The sequence below is a fragment of the Pteropus vampyrus genome, unplaced genomic scaffold (genome assembly GCF_000151845.1).
Source record: "Pteropus vampyrus isolate Shadow unplaced genomic scaffold, Pvam_2.0 Scaffold305, whole genome shotgun sequence".
NCBI classification, from domain to species: Eukaryota; Metazoa; Chordata; class Mammalia; order Chiroptera; family Pteropodidae; genus Pteropus; species Pteropus vampyrus.
The window spans coordinates 103846-125711 of record NW_011889086.1 but is presented as its reverse complement, the minus strand read 5'-3'; the positions used below and the strand labels follow the sequence as shown (position 1 = coordinate 125711).

Sequence of the window (21866 nt, the reverse complement as noted above, 5' to 3'; positions counted from 1 at the left end):
CTAGTATTTTTCTTCTAGAACCTTCATAGTATTATATTTTACATTTACACCTGTGGTCCATCTTGAATTGATTTTTTTTTTTTTTTTCAAAATAGTGTGAGGTGCAGGAGCCAAGCTTTATTTTTATTTTTCTATATGAGTATCTAGTTGCAATAGCATTATTTGAAGAGATTATTTAACTTCATCAAAATGCTTTGGCACCTTTGTGAAAAATGATATAACCATAAAATTTCGATCATTTTCTGGATTTTCAGTTCTCTTTCATTGATCAGTTTGTCTACATTTATGCCTATATGACACAGTCTTGATTACTGTAGTTTGAGAATAAGTCATTTAAAATCAGGTAATGTAAGTATTTCAACTTTGTTCTTTTTTCAAAATTCGTTTTGGTTATCATAAGTATTTTGCATTTTCACATAAAATTGAGAATCATCTAGTAAGTTTTTGTAAAATAAATCTTTAGTGATTATGATTTGGATTGCATATAATAGAAATTCTGAATATAGTTAAGGTATCAGTCTGTGACTGTGTCATCTTCGTTTAAGTCTTTAATTCCGTTCAGCGATGTTATGTTGTTTCCCACCTAGAAGGCTTATCTGTCTTTAACTTTATCCCCAAGTATTTTATATTATCATACAAATGCAATTTAAAAAATTATTCTGAAGTGTTGCTGCTCATATACAGATGTACAATTGATTTTTTGTATATTGAAACTTTTGTATTTTGAATCTTTTATGTCTTGCAAAGTTTCTTAATTGACTTCATTCTAGTAGTTTGTTTATGCAGAAAATTCTAAAATCTACACTTATCTAATCTATTAATAGACCTTTATGTCTTTCCTTTATTATTTTGGCCTTGTATTTGTTTTCTTTGAGAAGGAACAGACATCTTGCTTCGTTCTTAGTCTGAGAGAGAAAATATTCTATTAAGTACCATCAAGTATGAAGCTAGCTATAGAGTGTTTTAGAGTGCTTTTTATCATTTTGAAGAAGTGCCTTTTTATTTCTGGCTTGCTAAGAGTTTTTATCGTTGATTGGTGTTGATTTTTGTCAAATGATTTTTCTCTGTCTTAAAAAGATAGTGTTTTTCTTTTTCATACTTTTAATATGATCAATTAATTTTTGAATGTTAAAAAACCTTATATATCAGGGATAAATCACTTGATCATATTTTATTATCTTATATAAATTTGACTGGATTTGGTTTGCTAATATATTGAAAGAATTTTTTTTTGTATCTGCATAATAGATATTGGTCTGTAACTTTTTTCTCTTGTAATATCTTTCAAGTTTTATTATCAGAGTTCTAGTGTATAGACTAATTGGAAAGTATTCTCTCCTCTATTTTCTGATAGTGTTTATGTAAGAATATTATTTCTTCTTTAAATGTTTGGTTGAATTTATAAATAAAACACTCAGAACTTGTGGTCCTCTTTGTGAAAGGGCTTTTAATGACAAGGGTTATTTCTTTAATGGCCATAGAGCTTTTCAGGTTTTTTATATTATCTACTGTCAGTTTGGTAAGTTATTCCCAAGGTGTATGTTTATTTCATTTACGTTGTTGAATTTACTGGCTCATAATATTCTTTTTATTGTCCCTTTAGTGACTGTAGGAACTGTAGCGATATCTCCTTTTTTCATTCCCAGTATTGGTCATTTGTATTTTCTCTCATTTTTTCTTGATTACTCTTTCTAGGGATTCATTAATTTTATTAATCTTTCAAATACCTTCTATTAGCTTTCCATATTAGTTTTAGACCTCTGTTCTTTATTTCTTTTATTATACTTACTTTGGATTTAAATTTGCTCTTCTTTTTCTAGCCTCTTAAGATTGAATCTTAGGTGATCAATTTTAAACCTTCCTTCATTTCTAATATAAGCCTTTATTTTCTTGCTTTAAGCAGGAACAAGACATCTTGCTTTGTAAATTTCTCTTCAAGCACTGATTTAGCTATGTCCTCCAAAATTTGATCAGTTGTATTTCTGTTATTGTTCAGTTTGAAATATTTTCTAATTTCCCTTGCGATTTCTTCCTTGACTCGTGGATTATTTAGAAATGTGTTGTTTAATTTCTGAATATTTAAGGCTTTTCTAGACTCCTTATTACTGATTTCTAATTTAATTTCCTTGTGGTTAGAGAACAAATGCCATGAGATTTCAGTTTTAATATTTTGGGATACTTATTTTGTTGCTGATCATATGTTTTATTGTGGTGAGTGTTCCATGTGTACTTGCAAAGAATGTATGTTCTATAGTTTTTTGGCTGACATGTTCTGTACATGTCAGTTATCTCAAACTGGTTAATAGTATTATTCAGATACCGTCTTTATTTTTACTGGTATTTTGTTTACTTCTATCAATATTGGGAGACGTGTTAAAATTTTCAACAATGATTGTAGATTTGTGGATTTCTACCTTTGATTCTATGTTTCGCTTCATGTATTTTAAAACTTTTTAGGTATGTACACTTTTATGGTATGTCTTTCTAATGAATTGACACTTATAATTATGAAATTTTTTTTGGTAATACTTTTTTTCTTAAATATTTTTTTATATATTAACATAACAACCCCAACTTTCTTTGCTTTGTGTGCATAGTATTTTATTTACATCTTTTTACATTTAATATTTTTGTGTCTTTATATATAAAAAGTCTCTTGTATTTAGGATATATATGAGCCTTGCTTTTTTTATCCAGTCTGATAGTCTCAGCCTTTTTAATTGATGTGTTTGGTTTCTTTGCCTTTTATGTAATTTTTTGATATGGTTATATTTAGGTCTATTAATATGCTATTTTCATTTCTCATATATATTCTTTTGTTCCATTCCTGCATTTCTTGGAGTTGATCAAATAATTTTTTTTAATATTTGATTTTAATCACTGTATTGTCATTTTAGTTCTTCTTGTTGCTATAGGGTTTGAAGTATTCATCCTCAATTTATCACCAGTGTACCTAGAGTTAATATTTTACCACTTTATATACTGTATATTTTCTCGATAATTTTAATATGTACCTATACATTTTCTCTTCATCTTTTGAAATTAAGATTTCTGTTTGAACTAAAAATAACCAAAGAGAGTGTTTACTTCTCATTCGTTTCAAACCAGGAACCCAAAAGTTTCTTATTATTTACCTTTCCTTCTTCTGAATGTGGAATTAAAAATCAAAACATTTAGAAATCTCATAAGCTCATGTCTCAGTAAGAAAACAAATGATGGAAATTACATCATAAACAACCTATTTGTTTTCTTTATGCAAGACTTGAAGCTGCAAAAGATGATTACCGTGTTCACTGTGAAGAACTTGAAAAGCAACTAATTGAATTTCAGCATAGGAATGATGAATTGACTAGTCTTGCTGAGGAAACAAGAGCCCTGAAAGATGAAATAGATGTTCTTAGGTATGTCATATCTAAATATAATCATATCACTTCTAAGTTATTACTTAGTCATTTTAATATTCCACATTTTAATCATGGTTTTTTAGAGTTATCCCTTTGTATCAAATACTGATTAGTTTTTATCCAGGCTCCTGGTCTTTACTTCTTTTATACTTGTTAATAATAATTGCAGTTTAAAGATGATATTAATTCTTGTTAGGACAGTTTCTTAGCAAAATCCTAAATGATACCTTTTTCTTAAAATTTTTAAGCTGAGTTACTTTTAGATACATTTGCTTGGCCTCCTTGTACTCATTAGTTTATCCTGTGAAATTTTTATGTAAGGAAATGCATTTTTATAAGCCATAGTTTAACATTTAGTAAAATATAGATAAATATAGATAAGCATCCTAACATTTATTTCAGGGTCATGCAAGGATTCTCTTACTGTATTTGACAATATAAAATTTATATTTAGTTTTTGTCTATGAAATACTACTCACGCACACTATCCACGTTTTTTCTATTTTTTTAATTAGCCATTTTGTTACACAGTTTTTAATATCCATTTGAAACAAAATATTTATAACCATTACTTTGAACCTGCATGTGATAGTGAAGTGGTATGGTTAGTATATTTATTTATTTTTGTTCCAGCCAAGTTGACCAGGTAAGCACAACTCTAAAGTGCTTTGCTGGACAAATTATAAGTTGAATCAACTTCTTAAGCATACCATATACGTGGAACAAAACTATACTAAGTGAATGCACACTATAGGCCATAAGCTACACAGCAGCTTAGAATTGTCCAATTACATTTACAAAACCGTGCATTTTTATACATTGTGCTAATATATATAGAACAGTTTGATAACTTAGTGTGTTAAATTTGAAACATTTTTTTATTTTGATGCCTTTATAACAAAAAGGCAGAGCTTCAGAGAATTTTAGCCCTGAGTCTGTTTCCAAAGTTCTCCCAAAATTTATAATTCCTCTATTTTCTTTTTTCTTTTTTGCTACTTTATAGTTTATTTGGAAGACTCATTTTACAGTCAGAATAAAATGATGTGCATTTACCAGTTTTTACACAGTAATATTTAATATTTATTATTATAGGACTACCTCTGATAAAGCAAATAAACTGGAGTCAACAGTTGAGATATATCGTCAGAAGCTACAGGATCTGAATGACCTTCGGAAGCAGGTGAAAACTTTACAGGAAACAAACATGATGTATATGCATAATACAGTCAGCTTAGAAGAAGAATTGAAGAAGGCAAATGCAGCACGTACACAATTAGAAACATACAAGAGACAGGTAAGAAATATCTTAATTTTTTTAATTATTAAAATTGAAATACTTCAACTTTGCTACTCTATTTGATGCTTAAAGGATGGCATAGAAGTAAAAGAACATTGCCTTAGTCAACTGTGAACTTATGATTAAATTTCTATAATTTTAATTCAAGGATCGATAATTGAGTTTGAGTTATCTAAGTCTTTTACATTTTTATTGGCTTCTGAGCTTATATATTTTGGGGGACCACTTTTTTGTTTATTTGCATTTCTGGTAATCAGTGATAAATACCTAGATAATGGAGCTATAACCTAAAATATTCTCTCGTTATTTATCAAACAACCTAGAGAAACATTAGTGTAGAAGCTTGGCTGTTTATTTTTGGCTAAATTGTTGGTTGTATATTTTTAAATTTATGTTAATTCTTATCTACATGCTGTTTCCACAAATATTTAGAATACACTGTAGTCTTACTATAAATTTTATTTACACTCAATTTCTTATATATTGAACTCTGTAAAACTATCAGTATCATATACTCTTGTTTTTTACTTTCGTTTCTGACAAAAGGTTCAGGATCTACACATTAAACTTTCCTCTGAATCCAAAAGGGCAGACACACTAGCATTTGAAATGAAGCGGCTTGAAGAAAAACATGAAGCTTTACTGAAGGAAAAAGAGGTAAACATAAATATAATTGATAAGTAATATGTCTGTCTGCTTTTAGTTTTTAATATGACTCTTGCTATTCTAAGAAGAGAAGTGATATCATCCAGTCATCTTTCTCCAAAATTGAAATTATTGTTGTAAAGGAAAATGTTGTAAAAACTCTTCATGCTGTTTTGATAGTTACCTTCACAAGGGAAGACGAAATAACGAAGCCGAACAAGTTCATATGTCTTGGTCCCTGTTTTCCAACTCTCGACTCAACTCCTTGAGAACAAAGATCATAAATGTGATTTTTTAAATAGCTTTATTAAGATACAATTTACATACCATAACTTTGCCCATTTAAAGTATATAATTCAGTATATTCAGGGTTCCGCAGCCATCACCACAATCAAATTTTAGAACACTGTCATCACTCTAAAAAGAACCCCTATGCCCATTGAGTTGTAAAAGTTCTTTATGTATTTTAGATACAAGTCCCTTGTCAGATATACAACTTGCAATTATTTTTTCCATTCTGTGGGTTTGTCTTCTCACTTTCTTAATTATATTGTTTACAGAATAGTTTTTCATTTGATGAAGTCATAATTATTTATTTTTTTCTTTTGTTTGTGCTTTTTGGGTAATATTTCTATAAAACCATTGAGTAACCTAAGGTTAGAAAGATTTACTCTTATGTTTTCTTTTAGGAGTTAGTTTTATAGTTTTAGCTTTTATTTTTAGTCCGTGATCAATTTTGAATTAATTTTTGTAGATGGTATAAGATAGGGGCCGAACTTCCTTCTTTTGTGTATGGATATTCAGTTAGTTGTCCCAGTGCTATTTGTTGACAAGACTCTTCTTTCCTCCATTGAATTGCCCTTGTACACTTGTTAAAAATCAATTGGCCATGATACTGTAATGATGGATATATTATACATTTGTCAAAACTCACAAAAGTAAAATAGAAAGAGTAAGCCCTAATATAAACTGTCCTTTCGTTAATAATAGTATATCAATATTGGCTTATCAATTCTTAAAAGTAACCATACTAATGCAGTATATTAATAGAAAAGGTAACTAGATTGGGGGAGGATGAAGGGAGTACATGGAAACTCTGTACTTTCTGCTCAATTTTTCTGCAGACCTAAAACTACAAAAATAAAGTGTCTATTAATTTTTTTTTAAAGTAAAATAAGTTATTCAACCATAAATCTAAGAGTTTATTTCTGGACTTTCAATTCTTTCTCATTGATCTGTGTGTCTAGCTTTATCTTAGTACCACACTGTCATGATTACTGTAGCTTTGTATTAAGTTTTGAAATTGGAAAGTATGAGTTCTCCAACCTTATTCTTTTTAAAGATTTTTTTGGTTATTCTGGGGCTCTTATATTTCTGTATAGGATCACATTGTCAATTCCTACAAGAGAGCAAGCTTGAGATATTGATAAGGATTGCCTGAATCTGTAGATCAATTTGGAAACATTGCTACCTTCATAGTATTGTTTTTGATCCTTGATTGTGGGATAGCACTCCATTTATTTGTCTTTAGCTTCTTTGAACAATATTTTGTAGTTTTCATTGTAAAAAACTTGCACCTTTTAAAACTTTATTTCTGAGTGTTTTATTCTTTTTGTTGCTATTACAAATGAAATTATTTTCTCAAATTTATTTTTGGATTTTTTTCAATTGAAATGTATAAAATACAATTAATGCACATTAATCTTATATCTTGCAACCTTGTTGAATTCACTTAGTATTTCTAATAGTTTTTAGTGGGTTTTCTAAGACTTTCTGTAAACAAGATCAGGATATCTGCAAATAGAAGTTGTTTTGTTTCTTCCTTAGCAGTTGAATACCTTTTATTTCTTTTTCTTGTCAAATTGTCATGGCTGGAACCTCCAGTACTAATGTTAAATACAAATGACAAGAGTGGATTCTGTTCTCTTGGTTCTGATAGTAGAGAGAAAGCATTCACTCTTTCACCATTGTGTATCTTTTTAGCTGTGGGTTTTGTTTGTAGATGCCCTTTATCAAGTTGTAGAAGTTTCTTTTATTTCTTGTTTGTTGCATGTTCTTATAATGAAAGGGTGTTGGATTTTGTCATATACTTTTTCTGGGTCAATAAGATGACATGTGATTTTTGTCTTTTATTGTATTAATGTATATATATTACATCGATTTTTAGATATTAAACCAGTTTGCATTCTTGCACTGGAGGTAAATTCCATTTGGTCATAGTGTATAATCCTTTTTAAATGTTGCTAGGTTCAGTTTGCTAGTATTTTGTTGATTATTTTTCCATCTATATTATAAAGTATATTGATTTGTAGGGGTTTTTTTTTATTTTTTATTTTTTATGTCATTTCCTGGTTTTGTTTTCAAGGCAAATACCACATAGAATGAGTTGGGAAATTTTTTCGTGCTTTTTAAGGCTTTAGCTCACTTAAAAACTTTGTTTAATGTGTCCACCCACTTGGTAACCTCATTGACTTTCTGTTGAATGTTTTGTTTTGTTTTTTTTCTTATGTGTGGACTCTCCTGTTTCTTTGTGTGTTTTATATTTTTGTTGAAAATATGACATTGAAAATCATATAAAATAGTTTCAACCCTGGAAATCAGATTTCCCCCAACCTCAGGGTTTGTTGTTGTTGCTGGGGGTTTTTAGTGACTGTTTTGGACTAATTATGTAAAATCTGCATTCTTCGTAATGTGCAGCCACTGAATTCTCTGCTCAGTTACTATTGAAGTCAGTTAATGATTTGTCAGGTATTTTCATAGATGTCTTGAACAAATATCTCTCCCATGCTTTGCAAAAGGAATCAGTTTGTATTTTGGAAAACACTTTCATTTCATCTTTAGCTGTTTAAAACTGCCTTTGCCTCTATTTTCTGCTTGCAAAAGACCTCAAGTTTATCCAGAGCTGAGACATTGAGGCCCTCCCAGGTTTTTTCTGGGCATACACACAGCCCTGCATATAACTGGCCTCCCGGATCTCCAGGAATATGTCGGAGCTTTTGAAAATTTCTTTTGGATATCTCATTTCTCAGATCTTCCTTGTAAGTTTTTGGCCATGCTCTTGTTTTCCCTAACTGGCATCACAGCCTGTAGCAGCTGTAGTGATAAATAATTAATTGCAGGTGATTATTTTTGACAGATGCCTTGGGAATAGAGATTTTTTTGCACAGCAAGCACCAATCAGCTCAAATGATGAAAAATACCTATGAATGGGGTTTTACAGGGCTCTGCAAGATAGGTCAGGTAGTGACAATGTCTAAAGATAGGGCTTTTTAGGAGGAGTTCTATATCCATATTTGTTCTAGTGGCTGCTCAGATGCTACTTTCACAGCTACAGTGATTGAGAGGCTGCTGATTTTCAAGGCTACTCCAAAGCTGGGGAAAGGGTGATAGTAGTAAGGCAAGATGAAAGAACAAAAGGCTCACCGTTTTGAGATTTAGTAGATTTTCTTTAACAAATCCTCCTCAGATCATTGCAAGCCTTCGGTTAATTTCCAGAGTTCTGGAAAAATTGATTTAGGCAAATATAATAATGTTTTTATTGTATTTATGAAGAAACAGATTTATAGAAGGCCTCATGCATGCTATAATTATAATTTATAGTGTTCAGCGGTCCCTAAGGCATCTGTGGACTCCCTAAGGCATCTGTGGACTCCAGCCTCAGGACTCCTAGAATCAGTTACCAATTTACTATTAGGTTGTTTTGATCCACATAATGGACTAAATAGGATTTTTTTACTAATTTGGAATGTAACTTTTAAAATATGATTTTATATTCAAAAGTACTTTTCAAGTTCTGAGAAAATGATTTAAACGTAAGCATTTTATACAGAACATAGAAATTTGTCATTGGCTGTGGGCTCTGAAATGATACAGCTAATGATATGAAGTCCTAGCATGCTGTCTTTGGGAAATAGTGTTTTTTTTTACAAATTCATACTTTCAGGATCCTACTTATTACTTCTTTCAGTAGAATTTCAGAGCAGGGATAAAAAGAAATGTTTCCATCATCTTTTACACACCAGACTGTATTCTAGGTACTTGACACAAACCTCATCTCATTTGTTACTCAGTACACCTTTGCAAGGGTTTGTGTACCAATATTTTCATTTTGCTGATAAGGATACTAAAGCCAAAGAATTGAATACTTTGCCCTGGGTAATATAGCTTGTAAATAGTGAAACTGGAATTCCAGCCATGACCTCTTTGCTTCCAAAGTCCATGTTTCTTTTATTACTCTACAATTACATATTTGTACTCCATTGCATAATTACATTCATTTTATTCAAAGATAAACTGTCTAATAGGGAAATCACAAGCTTTGTGCTATATAAAGATTAAGACCATTATTTATGGGATTTATGCAAGAGAAAATTAGCCCTTAGCACTAAAACTTACTAAAATTTTTAATTAACTAAGCAACAATTACCAAATTAACTTGTTAAGATAAATTATTGTAAGCATAAAATACACTGCCTATGGGCAGAATTAAATGTTTTGCTTAAATAATTCTTTTTTAGAGACTAATAGAACAACGTGATACTCTGAAAGAAACAAATGAAGAGCTGCGATGTTCCCAAGTACAGCAGGATCACCTAAACCAAACAGGTAAATGTTGGATTTAGAAGAGTTTTCTTTAATGGTAGAATTACTGAAATGTTAATCTGTTTTGTTATTGTTTAGATGCATCTGCTGCAAAGAGTTACGAGAATCTTGCTGCTGAGATTATGCCAGTGGAATACAGGTAAATTTGTTTTTATTAATTGAAAATCCATAATTAATATTAGAAATGCGACTCTTTTTTTTTTTGGTAAATTTTTTAGCCTTTTAAACTTTTCATTTTGTGAGTCATAGAGCTCAAAATTATTTTGTCTCATCTGGTTGAATTTTCTAACATATCATTATTGCTATTATAACAGTTTTTAAATTTATCAGAAGTAAAATTTCTAAACCAGCTCAATGATATATTCTGGTTTTTATAATATGACCTTTTTTGTGTTGAATTTCTTTACCTACCCTTAAAGTCTATGGAAAACTCTTTTAATACATGACATTCAAATCCTCATTGGTTAAAAAAAAAAAAGTGAAGAGAGGAGCTGTCAATAATAGCAGGAGGATTAAGCAGAAGTTAAATAAAATACAAACCTTAGGGTCCCTTCTTCACTCAACTTTTATCTTGGTATTTTGGTATTTTACAGCTATGTTACTTATAGCCATTTGACTAATTGGTATTTTTATGGTTTTATTTTCATTTTAGGGACAACAATTTTATTTCATTACTTCAGATTCTACTCTTTATAAATGGCTTTATTGAAACATAATTCATATGTTTAAAAATGTAGTTTGGAAGGTTTTAGTATAATCACAGAGTTGTGCAACCATCCTTGCTATCAAATTTTAGAGCTTTTTTATCTTCCCCAACAGATACTCTGTACCTATAAGTATTTCTCCATTCCTGCTTTCCCTCTAATTACATCCCCAGGCAACCTATAATTTATTCTTTGTCTCTATCCATTGGACATTTCATATGTATGGAATCATACAATATGTGGCCTTTTATGACCGACTTCTTTCACTGAGCATAATGTTTACGAAGTCATTAATTTTAAGTTTGTTTAGTTTTCGGTTAAAATATAGATCCTTACATGCTAGACTGGAAACCAACTTGTATTTTTTAGTTATTAATAACTAGTGATATTAATATTGTTTTTAAAAGATGAGCCTATTTTAACTTTATGATGCTGGCATTAAAAAGAACAAAAATTGAGATTAATTGAAATTAGTTGCTTTTGTGGAATGTGACTTAGGAGGGCAGCAGGTAGGTGATCATTACTTTTACATTTAATACCATTTCTATCATTTGCATTTTAAAAACATGTATGTAAACCTTTAATTAATTTTTTTCTAAAATCAAAAAATTCTGGAAATAGTCCTATGACTGCCATTATCATAAAAGTATATTTAAAAATTTTAGTCAAACTATAGTTCCTTAAATCTATTGCTTTTCTTTTGTATGTTTTCTAAGGATATGCTGTATACTACCTTTAGCAAATAACTTCAAAATTATCAAAGTAAAATAATTCATATTATCTGTTAGGAATTTGCATAATAAACATTTAGTGATATATAACATAATCATATCTATACCTTTAAAAATATACTACTTGTATTTCGAGACTTAGTTTTACAATGTATATAGTTTTTTCTTAAAAACTTTAAGAAGCTTTAGTAATATTTTAAAACAACAGCTATCGAGTGGACAGGAATTTCCTATTTCTAAAAGAATATAAAAACTCTTACATTAAGGCATTTAAAAACAAATTTTACTTTTCATCATCAGGGAGGTGTTTATTCGACTGCAGCATGAAAATAAGATGCTTCGCTTACAGCAGGAAGGTACTGAGAACCAACGTATTGAAGAACTTCAAGAGCAGCTAGAACAGAAGCACCGCAAGATGAATGAACTGGAAACAGAGCAAAGGTGACTCACTCCTTTATAATTGGCATGGTGATTTAATTACCTAATGACAAAGTCTTGATTCACAGAAGTGGAAAATATCATTGTAGTTAAAATATTTAGGATTTTTAGAAGAAGATTTTTTTTATTTTTTTATTTTTTTTTTTTATTTTTATTTTTAGTCTCACTACCCATTACTTTTATCAGACTTTGTTAATCAGGTTGCTTATTCTTGAATTTTATTTGGATGTCTTCACAATTGACAGAAAATTTAACGAATGACATTCTGGCTTTTTACTGCAGTGTGGTGCATAGATGGGACAGGTTGTGGAGTGAAATTTGAATCCCATCTCTTCTTAAACTATTTGATTCTGGGCAAGTTACTTAAATAAACACTTGGTGTCTTCAGCTATAAATTGGAGGTGATACCTAATTGCAGGTTATGAATATTAACAGATAATGTGTTTAAAGTAAATGGTGTACTTATCTGATACCAATGAGGTGTTCAAAGATTGTCATATAAAAAAAAATAACATTTATGTAGTGCTTACTATATACCAGGTACTTTTATAAGCACATTTTTTATATTCAGCAAGTCTTCACAATAACTCTATGAAGTAATAACTATGACTATCTCTTTTTTTATGGATAAGGAAGCTGAGGTAAAAGGAGATTAACTGACCTAAAGTTTCATCAGTTCTGGATCCTACATTTGAACCCTCTGTCAATATGACTCCTCAGTCTTTGCTGTTGACCACAATGCTAATCTGCCCCTTATAAATAGCATACTTATAGTAAGGGTATTTAGATTTATTTGACCAACCTTTCTTTATTGGATTGTAGAGACCACTAGGAATTTTAGAGACATTTGAGCCTTGTCTCTCATACTTGTATGTATATTATTTCATCAACTGCAGTTAAAAAACAATAATATTTTAGCTTTCTGAAGAGACCATTAAAGATTATATCCTATACAATTCAATATCATTCGACACTGGAGATACTAAGTTTCAGTTTTTAGAGAGTTAACATAGGAAGATAGACAGGTGAAAAATTTTATATATTTCTATATATAATTAGAGGGAGAGTCAGAGAGACAGAGAAACAAAGAGTCATACAGAGAGTCGGACAGATGCTATCTAGCTGGTAACTTCCAATGGAGACAACTCTTAAGCAGGGCTTTAAGGAATGAGATGATGCCAAGTTAAAAATCTGCACTAGTTACTAGCGCCAGTCTCTTCAATAACAAGTCATGAAGAAATAACTGGAAAATGTTGACCTTCCTCTTCTCCCAGTACATTGTGAAATCTGAAATAAGAAAAGGAAACTTCGTGTTTATTCATTAAAAATACAACTGTAGGAAAATTGAGCTTGTTTTCTCATTTTTATACCAATGCGTACAGTACAGAAATGCTGTGCTTTTGCCACTGACACATAAAGTACTTCAAATTTTTAAATGTGGGTATATGTGCTTTCAGGATAAAAATGTCTTCTTTTCCTTGAAAACAGACTTCTATATACTATATATTATACCTAGCTACAGTTGATTGTTTGGCATTTGTTATTGCTATTAAAAGTATATTTTATGAGTTAAATTGCATAAATGCAGCTTATAGATCCTTAATTACTTTGACTTTCAATACAAATAAACACATATGATTCATATTAAAATAGGCTGAGCAAAGAGCGCATCCGAGAATTACAGCAGCAGATTGAAGACCTCCAGAAGTCTTTACAGGAACAAGGCTCAAAGTCTGAAGGAGAAAGTGTAAGTAACTTAAAAACTGTACTAATTCTGCTGTGTATGGACTCTCTATAATAGTTCCTGATGCCCAAATTCATCTTGTATTTGAACGTGCTACTCTTATTATTAATGATACCCTTAAATACCGTATATATCTGCATAACAGATGCAGTGATTTTGCCAATTTGGAGCCTATACATTGATCATATGTATTGGAAGGTGATTTCTATCCTACTTCAACAGCTATACCTAAGTTCATGGTAATTCCAGATTGATAACATGCTATAATTGAGTTCTTCACAATTCTGCTGGGATCACAAAAGGGCTGGCCTGAGGAAAAACCTAGTGAGAGTAAGCAGCAATCAGAATTGAGGAAAACTTCTAATAGGAAAAGGATGAGAAAATGATTTCTACCAAAAGAACATCCAAGAAGTATTTCATACCACCCTCCAAAAGGACAGAAACCTTAATGCAGTCTTGAGTACATTATCCCTTATGTCTTCCCTCTTTCCATAGTGACTCGTGACCTGCCACTTCTAATGGATTTTGATGGCAGATATTGTGAAGGCAGAAATATGAGGACTTAGAAGAGATCAGACAGCCTAAATATGCCTACCAATGTTTTTTATAGTTTGATCTCTGTATATAGAAGAGGAAAGAAGTAATAATCAATAGAGGGATATATTTAACTAAAACAACAATAAAAAGATAAGACTAGCTATGTGTTAGGCAGATATTGATTAGATAGAATGGTAGGCGATTCTACTTGTGTTATTGAAGGGGAGAAAACTAGGGGAGCGTAAGTATTAAAGAGATGAAGAGGAAGATTGAAAGGGTTACATTTCCTTTCTGTCTTTTTTATGCTTTATGTGATTTTCTCTTTTTTCCCTGGGGGCTTGGAAAATAGAAATCGTCTCATGCATGGCGGCATCTCATATGTGCATATATACGGTATTGTAACCTCTCTAATACAAATATATTTTTAAGGCACATTAGGGAATACTTTTAAATCAGATTTATTTGAGGGAGTACATTTTGGATTGCAGTGTTTTAAAGATTTAAAATTTCGTTATTTTTTTAAAGTTTTTGGTATCTAAATTATGTTTTAGATTGTATATTTTAAACCGCTATAGCTATTCAGTAGAGATACAGAACTACTATTGTGATTTAAATTCCTGTTTTTTGAAAGAGGAAATTTTATGTTTTACATTTTATTTTTTAACAAAATTCAGTTGCTTCATTTTGATGTCAATATTAAAGTGCTTGCATTTATAATGGTAATTTAGTTCTTTAAGTCTGTTCACTAAATTATAAGATAATTTAGTTCTTTAAATCTATTCACTAAAAGCCTAAAATCTTAAAATTTTTATTTTAAATAAATGATTCTTTAGGCATTTAAGTGTTTGATACTCCTCCATATGTCACAGTTATCTTGCATTTGCTATTTTTTTCTTCAAGTTCAAATGTTATTTGCATTGCATTCAGAAATCTGAAGCATTTTTTCTTCTGCCGTTGTACTCTTCTAATTTCCTAGTCTCCTTTCGTTTCCCCTTTGAAGTGAAAAAATACCTAAAATTTTATGTTCTACAAGTTTATTATTAGAAATACAAATTTTTAAGACATTTCTAACTTTGAATAATACACCTTCAAAAAGAGGTAAAGAGATGTTAACATCTGGAAAATTTATCTTTACCACGATAGTTATCTTACAGCACCTTTTTTTAATTTTTATAGTCCAGCAAACTAAAGCAGAAGTTGGAAGCTCATATGTAAGTAAAACTGATATTTCATTTCAAATATGAGAGGGGAAGGGTTTTAAAAGCTTCTAAAGTTAATATCCTTTTTCTGATTTTGTTTATAAAAGCAAATACCCTGCTTTTTTGTTTGTTTTATAAAAGCAAATGCCAATTGAACATTCACCACTGCCACCAAAAAGTGAAAAGAAAAACATGTAAAAAGGTTCAGCCTGCATGCCAATGATCCCAAACTTCAATATTTCTCTATTATTAATGTCATTTGAAGAGTTTATAAAGCAGGCAACTATCACAGCTAGATTATGTGGAAATGTAGGATATTTATCCTATAAAATATTTTCTTAAACTTTCTTAGAAAGCAGAGATAGTGAGGTGGAAAAATTTAACATTTTTGGCACCCATCATGTGCCAACTAGTTTACATCTTTACAACAACCTCTATAATATTTGGCAGGTGTTATTCCCATTTTCACACGTGAGGAAACTGAGGATCAGAAAGTGACTTGCCCTTAGTCCACTAGTGTTATATAGTAGAAACCAGTTTTCGTTCTTAGATCTGTTTGGCTCCAAAGTTCCATGTTCTTTCCACTACTTAGGGAAAAACTAACAGAGGTCCATGAAGAATTACAGAAGAAACAAGAGCTCATTGAAGATCTTCAGCCAGATGTAAACCAAAATGGTAGGTATTTATAAAAACCTGAATCTAAGGACTTTACTGTTTTAGTTGACGGACACGCTAACTGTGTATAAGTCTTCAAACAATGCATCAATACATATGTTGCAAATAAGTCCCATGATAATTTTTAGTGATTTAAGAAATTAAATGATCTAATCTTAAAACAAAAAGGCAAAGTAAATCTAATAAATGAACTGATGTATATGTAGGAGTATCAAACATTATAAAATATAATAGAATTAATACTATGAAATTATAAATAAAAGAATTTAAAATGAACTTCGAACAGTATATAGAAAGAATGCTTTATATTCTCTTATGATGATTGTACTTACATTGTAAGATATATTTGCTCATTGAAATACTTGGTAGAAAGGAGAGAAATAACTAGATAAAGCAGATTATAAATATTTTTTAAGAAAAAAATAATACAAAATGATCAAGGATGTATTGTTGTAGTTCAAAAGTTTTAGGTAAGAATTTACTACAAAGAATAAATAAAAGATATCTATCTCTGTGTTCTCTTATCAGTCCTTAGAAAAAAATATGATAAATATTTTTTGTGTGAGGATGGAGAATTAAATAGGTAGTAATTGGTCATGTTTCATTTCATTTTCAACAATAGCACAAAAGATCAATGAACTTGAAGCTGCTCTTCAGAAGAAAGACGAAGATATGAAAGCAATGGAGGAACGATACAAAATGTACTTAGAGAAAGCAAGAAATGTGAGTGACTTATTTTACAGAATTCAAGTCTTTGTGAGTCAAGTTATAAACAGGCCTGTTCCACCTGTTTGTACTGCTCTTGTATATAAATCATTGTCACCTTGCTCCCCACTACCCTTCCTTGCTGGTCAGGTTCCTGGTGTGTCTGTCTCCATGTCAATCCTTGTGTTGTCTCCTTCTCACTGATCAGCATCAGATAAAGCAAATACATGGCTTATAGAAACAGTTTAAACATGGACTGTAGAGACTTCCTTAGAGAAAATGACTACTCTAATATATGACATCTGTAGCTCTTAAAAGGAAGGCCCATTTGCTGTTTGTGAAAATTTAGCTTTTCAAACTTGTTTGAAATTGTTTTAGCATTGTCTACATTAGACAGTTCAACACTGTTGTAATGTTCACCACGCTAAATATTCTTTTTCTTTATTTTACACTTTTTATTATCTGTAAGCACTGTTTTTATAAAATCTTTTATTTCCGTGAATACCATGCATTTTCCTAATTAACTGTAAGTGTTCTCACTCAGCAAATGCCAATGTACTCTATTTACTGAATAAAAAGAGAATTTTATGACAAAGCTTTAAAATACTGTAAATGTCTACTCTTTTATGTTTAAGTTTTATATAATATTCATTAAGGCATAAATAATCCTGCAGCAACAGATAAACCCCAAGATCTTAAGACTTAACAAGATAGAAGTTTACTTTTTGATCACACAAAATTTAGTCATCAGTGGAGAAGGTACTCTGCTCTATGCAGTCATTCACAGCCCTAAGCTGATGAAGGCTCTGCCTTCTTCCACATAGAATTTCCAAGTTCACTTGACATTGTCCAACTGGTAGATGAGGGAAGAGAGCACAGATTCTATAGGAGATATGTAACAAGTCAAGTTAGAAACAGTGCGAACAACTTTTATTTTCACTTTAGTGAGCAGAACTCAGGCAGTAGCCACATTCAGCTTCTAGGAAAGCAGGACTTGGTAAACATCCAGTTTAGTGTATGTCCATTACAAAAGTATAAATGCCTTTAGTAAGAAGTGTAAAGTATAGAAAGGTCCCCAGAGACAACTGTTATTAACTTCTTGGTACATTTTCTTAACAATGAATTTTTTAATGCATATTTTCTCTATGCTTTTTGACCATTATATGCATACACACACACACACACACACACACACACACACACACACACACACACACACGTATGTATGTGTTGTATATATATCTTATGTGATTTGTATTTTTAAAACTTAAAATCATTTCCTCATGTGTTGTATAAATATAATTTAATATTTATTGAGTACATATTATACTAAGCAACTGGGAACACAGCACTAAACAAGATAGACATCACACTTATAGAACAGACTTTGCAAAAGTAAAAGAATGGCTGACTGCATAATATTCAGTTGTGTGGGATATATCATAGTTTACTTAGTCATCATCCTACTGTGGGAAATTATTTCCATTTCTTTTTTTGCTCATAGAAATAAGGCTATAGGCAACATATTTATTCAGGAAGCTTTTGACTTATTTTGGTTTATTATCTTAACCTTGTTCCTAGTTTAATGGGTCAATAAGAATTATTAGGTCAAAGGATAGGAACATTTTATTAAGATGTTTGATATATTTCTAAATGATTCTCTAAAAGGATTATAACTAATTGGGAAAAAAAAAGTGACAATACCATATTCTTGCCATCATCAGTACTATCATTTAAAACACAGTTGCTTATTTGGTAAATATAATTTCTTTTTTTTTTTTCACAACATTTAGAGGAGAGGTTACAATAGTAAAGTAGGTCTATTACAGAAAATTTACAAAATATAGAAAAGTCGCAACCATACTTTTTATTACTTACAAGTAACAAATTATGATTTTTTTGTAATTAAATTATGATTTAATTATTTAATATGTCTATTTGTATGATATGAGCTCCATGAGTGCAGGCACCATGTCTGTTGTAAACTGCTCTGTCCCCATCTGTTGCAGTGCCTACCGAATTTGGCACTCAGTAAATCATTTTGAATGAACCACAGTGATTGTTAGACATATTGCTTTCTAGTATTTCTTTAACTCTGTAAAATAATGACATTTTCCTACCTCATTAAATAATTTTAAATATTTTTAGTAGATTTGTAATTACATCATACAGATGGCCTTATTATTGGAAACTTCTCATTTTGCTTGTAATTTATTCCTGACATTTCTGAAATGATTTCCTGCCATACTGCTGTCTACATAGTTTAGCTAAATCTCTGAACAACATTCTGATCAAACATTTCTGAACAACATTCTGATCAAACATCTTGTTTTACAAAACTTTTAGTAATTTTCATAAATGTGATTGAGCACCAACCTAGTGTTTGTAGACAAAATCATTAATATCTATTATACTGATCTTATTTTAGATCACATTTAACTAGATAGTGGTAGTAAAAAAGATTGCTGCTAATGTACAAATATTACTCTTGTACAATCAGCAAGTTCCATTATAATTATTGAATTTTAATATTTTTAAAAATACTTAAGTTCGATAAATGTGGAAAGGGTTCCTCAGTGCTCAAAGTTTGATAAGACTAAATAACTATCTCCGTTTACTGAGTTTCGGAGAAGGGAAATTTGATTCTGGGATGGGGATTGTCCCATTTTCGTACTAAATTTTTGTATCATTTCTCAGCTATAGAATAAGTAATTTTGTTATTCAAATTAGATTGTAAGACAAACTATAGTTAGCTCTTGGGCCACTTCTGGATGATTTTATACTTACCTCGATTTTATAGACTATGTTCTTGTATTTCAATATTTGCTAAGATAAAGTGAACGTAATTTTTTTTTCTTTAAACAGGTAATAAAAACTTTAGATCCCAAGTTAAATCCAGCATCAGCTGAAATAATGCTACTTAGAAAGCAGTTGGCAGAAAAAGAGAGAAGAATTGAGATTCTGGAGGTAAAACATTCATATTCATTCATTCTCTTAATTATTATGGGTAATCCCGACAATTAACTGCTCTCATACATTTGCCATTAATGATCAAGTTTCACAAGATGTTAGAAACATAATGTCTTCGCACTGAATATGTTTATTGTGGAGCATCTCACTAGCCCATAAACTCTGTAGTTTATGTACCCTGCTGCATTGTTTCTCCCTCTATAACAGCCAGTCATATGGATATCCCTTAGTTTTTGATAGAGTCCTGTTGTAATGTTCCTTTTAAAATTTGTGGATGTGAAACCAAGCTCACCTTTTAAAAAGGGTACTGTACTTAGTTAACCAGATATATCTTATCTCTCCTCCCTGTTCCTCGCCTGAACCCAAACAAACTTTCCAGTTGGAATTTATGAGAGAAGGAAGTACTTCAAAATCCCAGTAAACTTTTGAACTAAAGTGGCAGTCTGTTATTAATCTTGCAAAGTTATGTTGGTAAACGGCATGTTCTCATTAATTAGTGGAGTCTTTAAATTTTAAAGTTATTTTTGTGTCAGTGATTATATCATTTTTACAAGCTGGGTTAAGTATGTCAGTATGGAATTATTCTTAGATTTTACAATTGGGCATGCTCTAATTTCCTTTGCAAAGTGTTTTTCAAAACTACTGCTTTTATATTGTTGTGAGAGGTGATGCTGTTATTGAAGTCAGTATATACTTTCTCACAATAATGTGTGTAGCTGCAGAGCCATGTTGAATTCTATATATTCATGTCAGTTGTTGTAAAAAGCACTGGTTAGGGGTGTCTTTCTGAACAAATAATATTTATTCTTCAGGATCCAACTCAAATTTCTCTTCCTCTAAGAAGCTTTTTTTGTATTCCTTAGTCAGTTCTCTTCTTAGCGATTTTATGTACTTTGAACTCATGAATTCATTTCACAGTAGCATTTTTCTTTTTGATTGTGTCAGAGTGAATTGAGGGCAGAGGCTGTATCTTATATCTCTGTACTTTACTAAATATTACATAAATCAGAGGCCAGGGTTATAGCTTTATTGGTAACTTGCTTAAATTGTCACCTTTCCTCTCTGGTCCTCAGTTTTCTCATCTGTAAAATAATGAAACTTGAGCTGAATCTCAGAAATCTAAGTCGCTCTGACTACTCACTTCCCAGTGAAAGCCAATGAGAATGTACACCATTGCTGATGTTTGAAATACAACTTCCTAACAAGTATGATGATAAAATGGTGCCTTTAACTCTAGAGCTCTGAGAAAAGCCTTCAGTTAAGTCACAGCCTGTGGGCCATTAATTTATGTGCATTCATCTGTACACACTGCAAAAAGTAAAAAGGAGAAGAGTAATGTAAATAACAGAGGTTACTCTGTCTGCCATCTTTCCTGGAGAGTCTTTGCCTGGAGTGGGTTTGAGCCAGAAGAAAGGTGTCTACCTCCCTCATTTCTTGTATGCTTTTTGTATCATCATGATCTTGCTGTAGGAACATTCAAGCGTTTCAAGATTATAATGTTTTATGATCCAACTTATACCTGGTACTCAAAAAAATTATAAAATTAGCTGAGTTAGGATAATTAAGAAATGGATGTTAGTCTCTAGTTGGCATGTAACTATGGCCACAGGCAATCTAGTATACAAGTTACCAAGAATTGAGAGAGAAAAATTCATGCTAAGCTTTATAGGAGATTTTAAAGGATTTTCTGGGATATTTTTTTACTATATCCTTTTTCTCCTTAATTTTGACTCCTCCACAGGTGCAGCTGTGCTTTGTTACCTAAGCCAGTTGTTGCTTTTTTTTGTAGATACAGGGGACAGTAGCATAAGAATCACTAGTTTCTTGGGGTTTTTTGTTGTTATTGTTTTCTTAAATATCTGTTCTGCCAGTAAAAATCCAGAAATAAATATTTACTAGTCACAATTTTATTTTTTCCTAAGGTGTTGTACATGCATTTCTCCATGATTCAGTTTACACTTTGACAATTTTATTTACCTCAGAATGCATTCCTCAAATCTCTCAATAATGAGCATTCGAAGAAATGATTCCATTTTTAGTAATTTGGAGTTATTTCTGGGATTTTAATAGTCTTCATATCTTTTTCCAGAGTGAATGTAAAGTAGCAAAATTCCGTGATTATGAAGAAAAACTCATTGTTTCTGCCTGGTATAATAAGGTGAGTTGAAATTCAGCTAATGATTAGATATTTAGAACAGCGTTTATCAAACATTTT

The 21866-nt window shown here is 30.9% G+C and overlaps 1 protein-coding gene across 1 annotated transcript in view; it reads left to right on the top strand.

Annotated features, from left to right (window-relative positions):
• HOOK1 (hook microtubule tethering protein 1) overlaps positions 1-21866 on the top strand; it is a 58879-nt gene that overhangs the window by 31840 nt on the left and 5173 nt on the right. The window contains 12 exon segments of the mRNA XM_011377060.2: positions 3261-3401; positions 4497-4698; positions 5248-5358; positions 9864-9951; positions 10027-10087; positions 11684-11824; positions 13475-13568; positions 15279-15313; positions 15894-15976; positions 16599-16699; positions 19547-19648; positions 21741-21809. Coding sequence (XP_011375362.1) covers positions 3261-3401; positions 4497-4698; positions 5248-5358; positions 9864-9951; positions 10027-10087; positions 11684-11824; positions 13475-13568; positions 15279-15313; positions 15894-15976; positions 16599-16699; positions 19547-19648; positions 21741-21809 — 1228 coding nt within the window.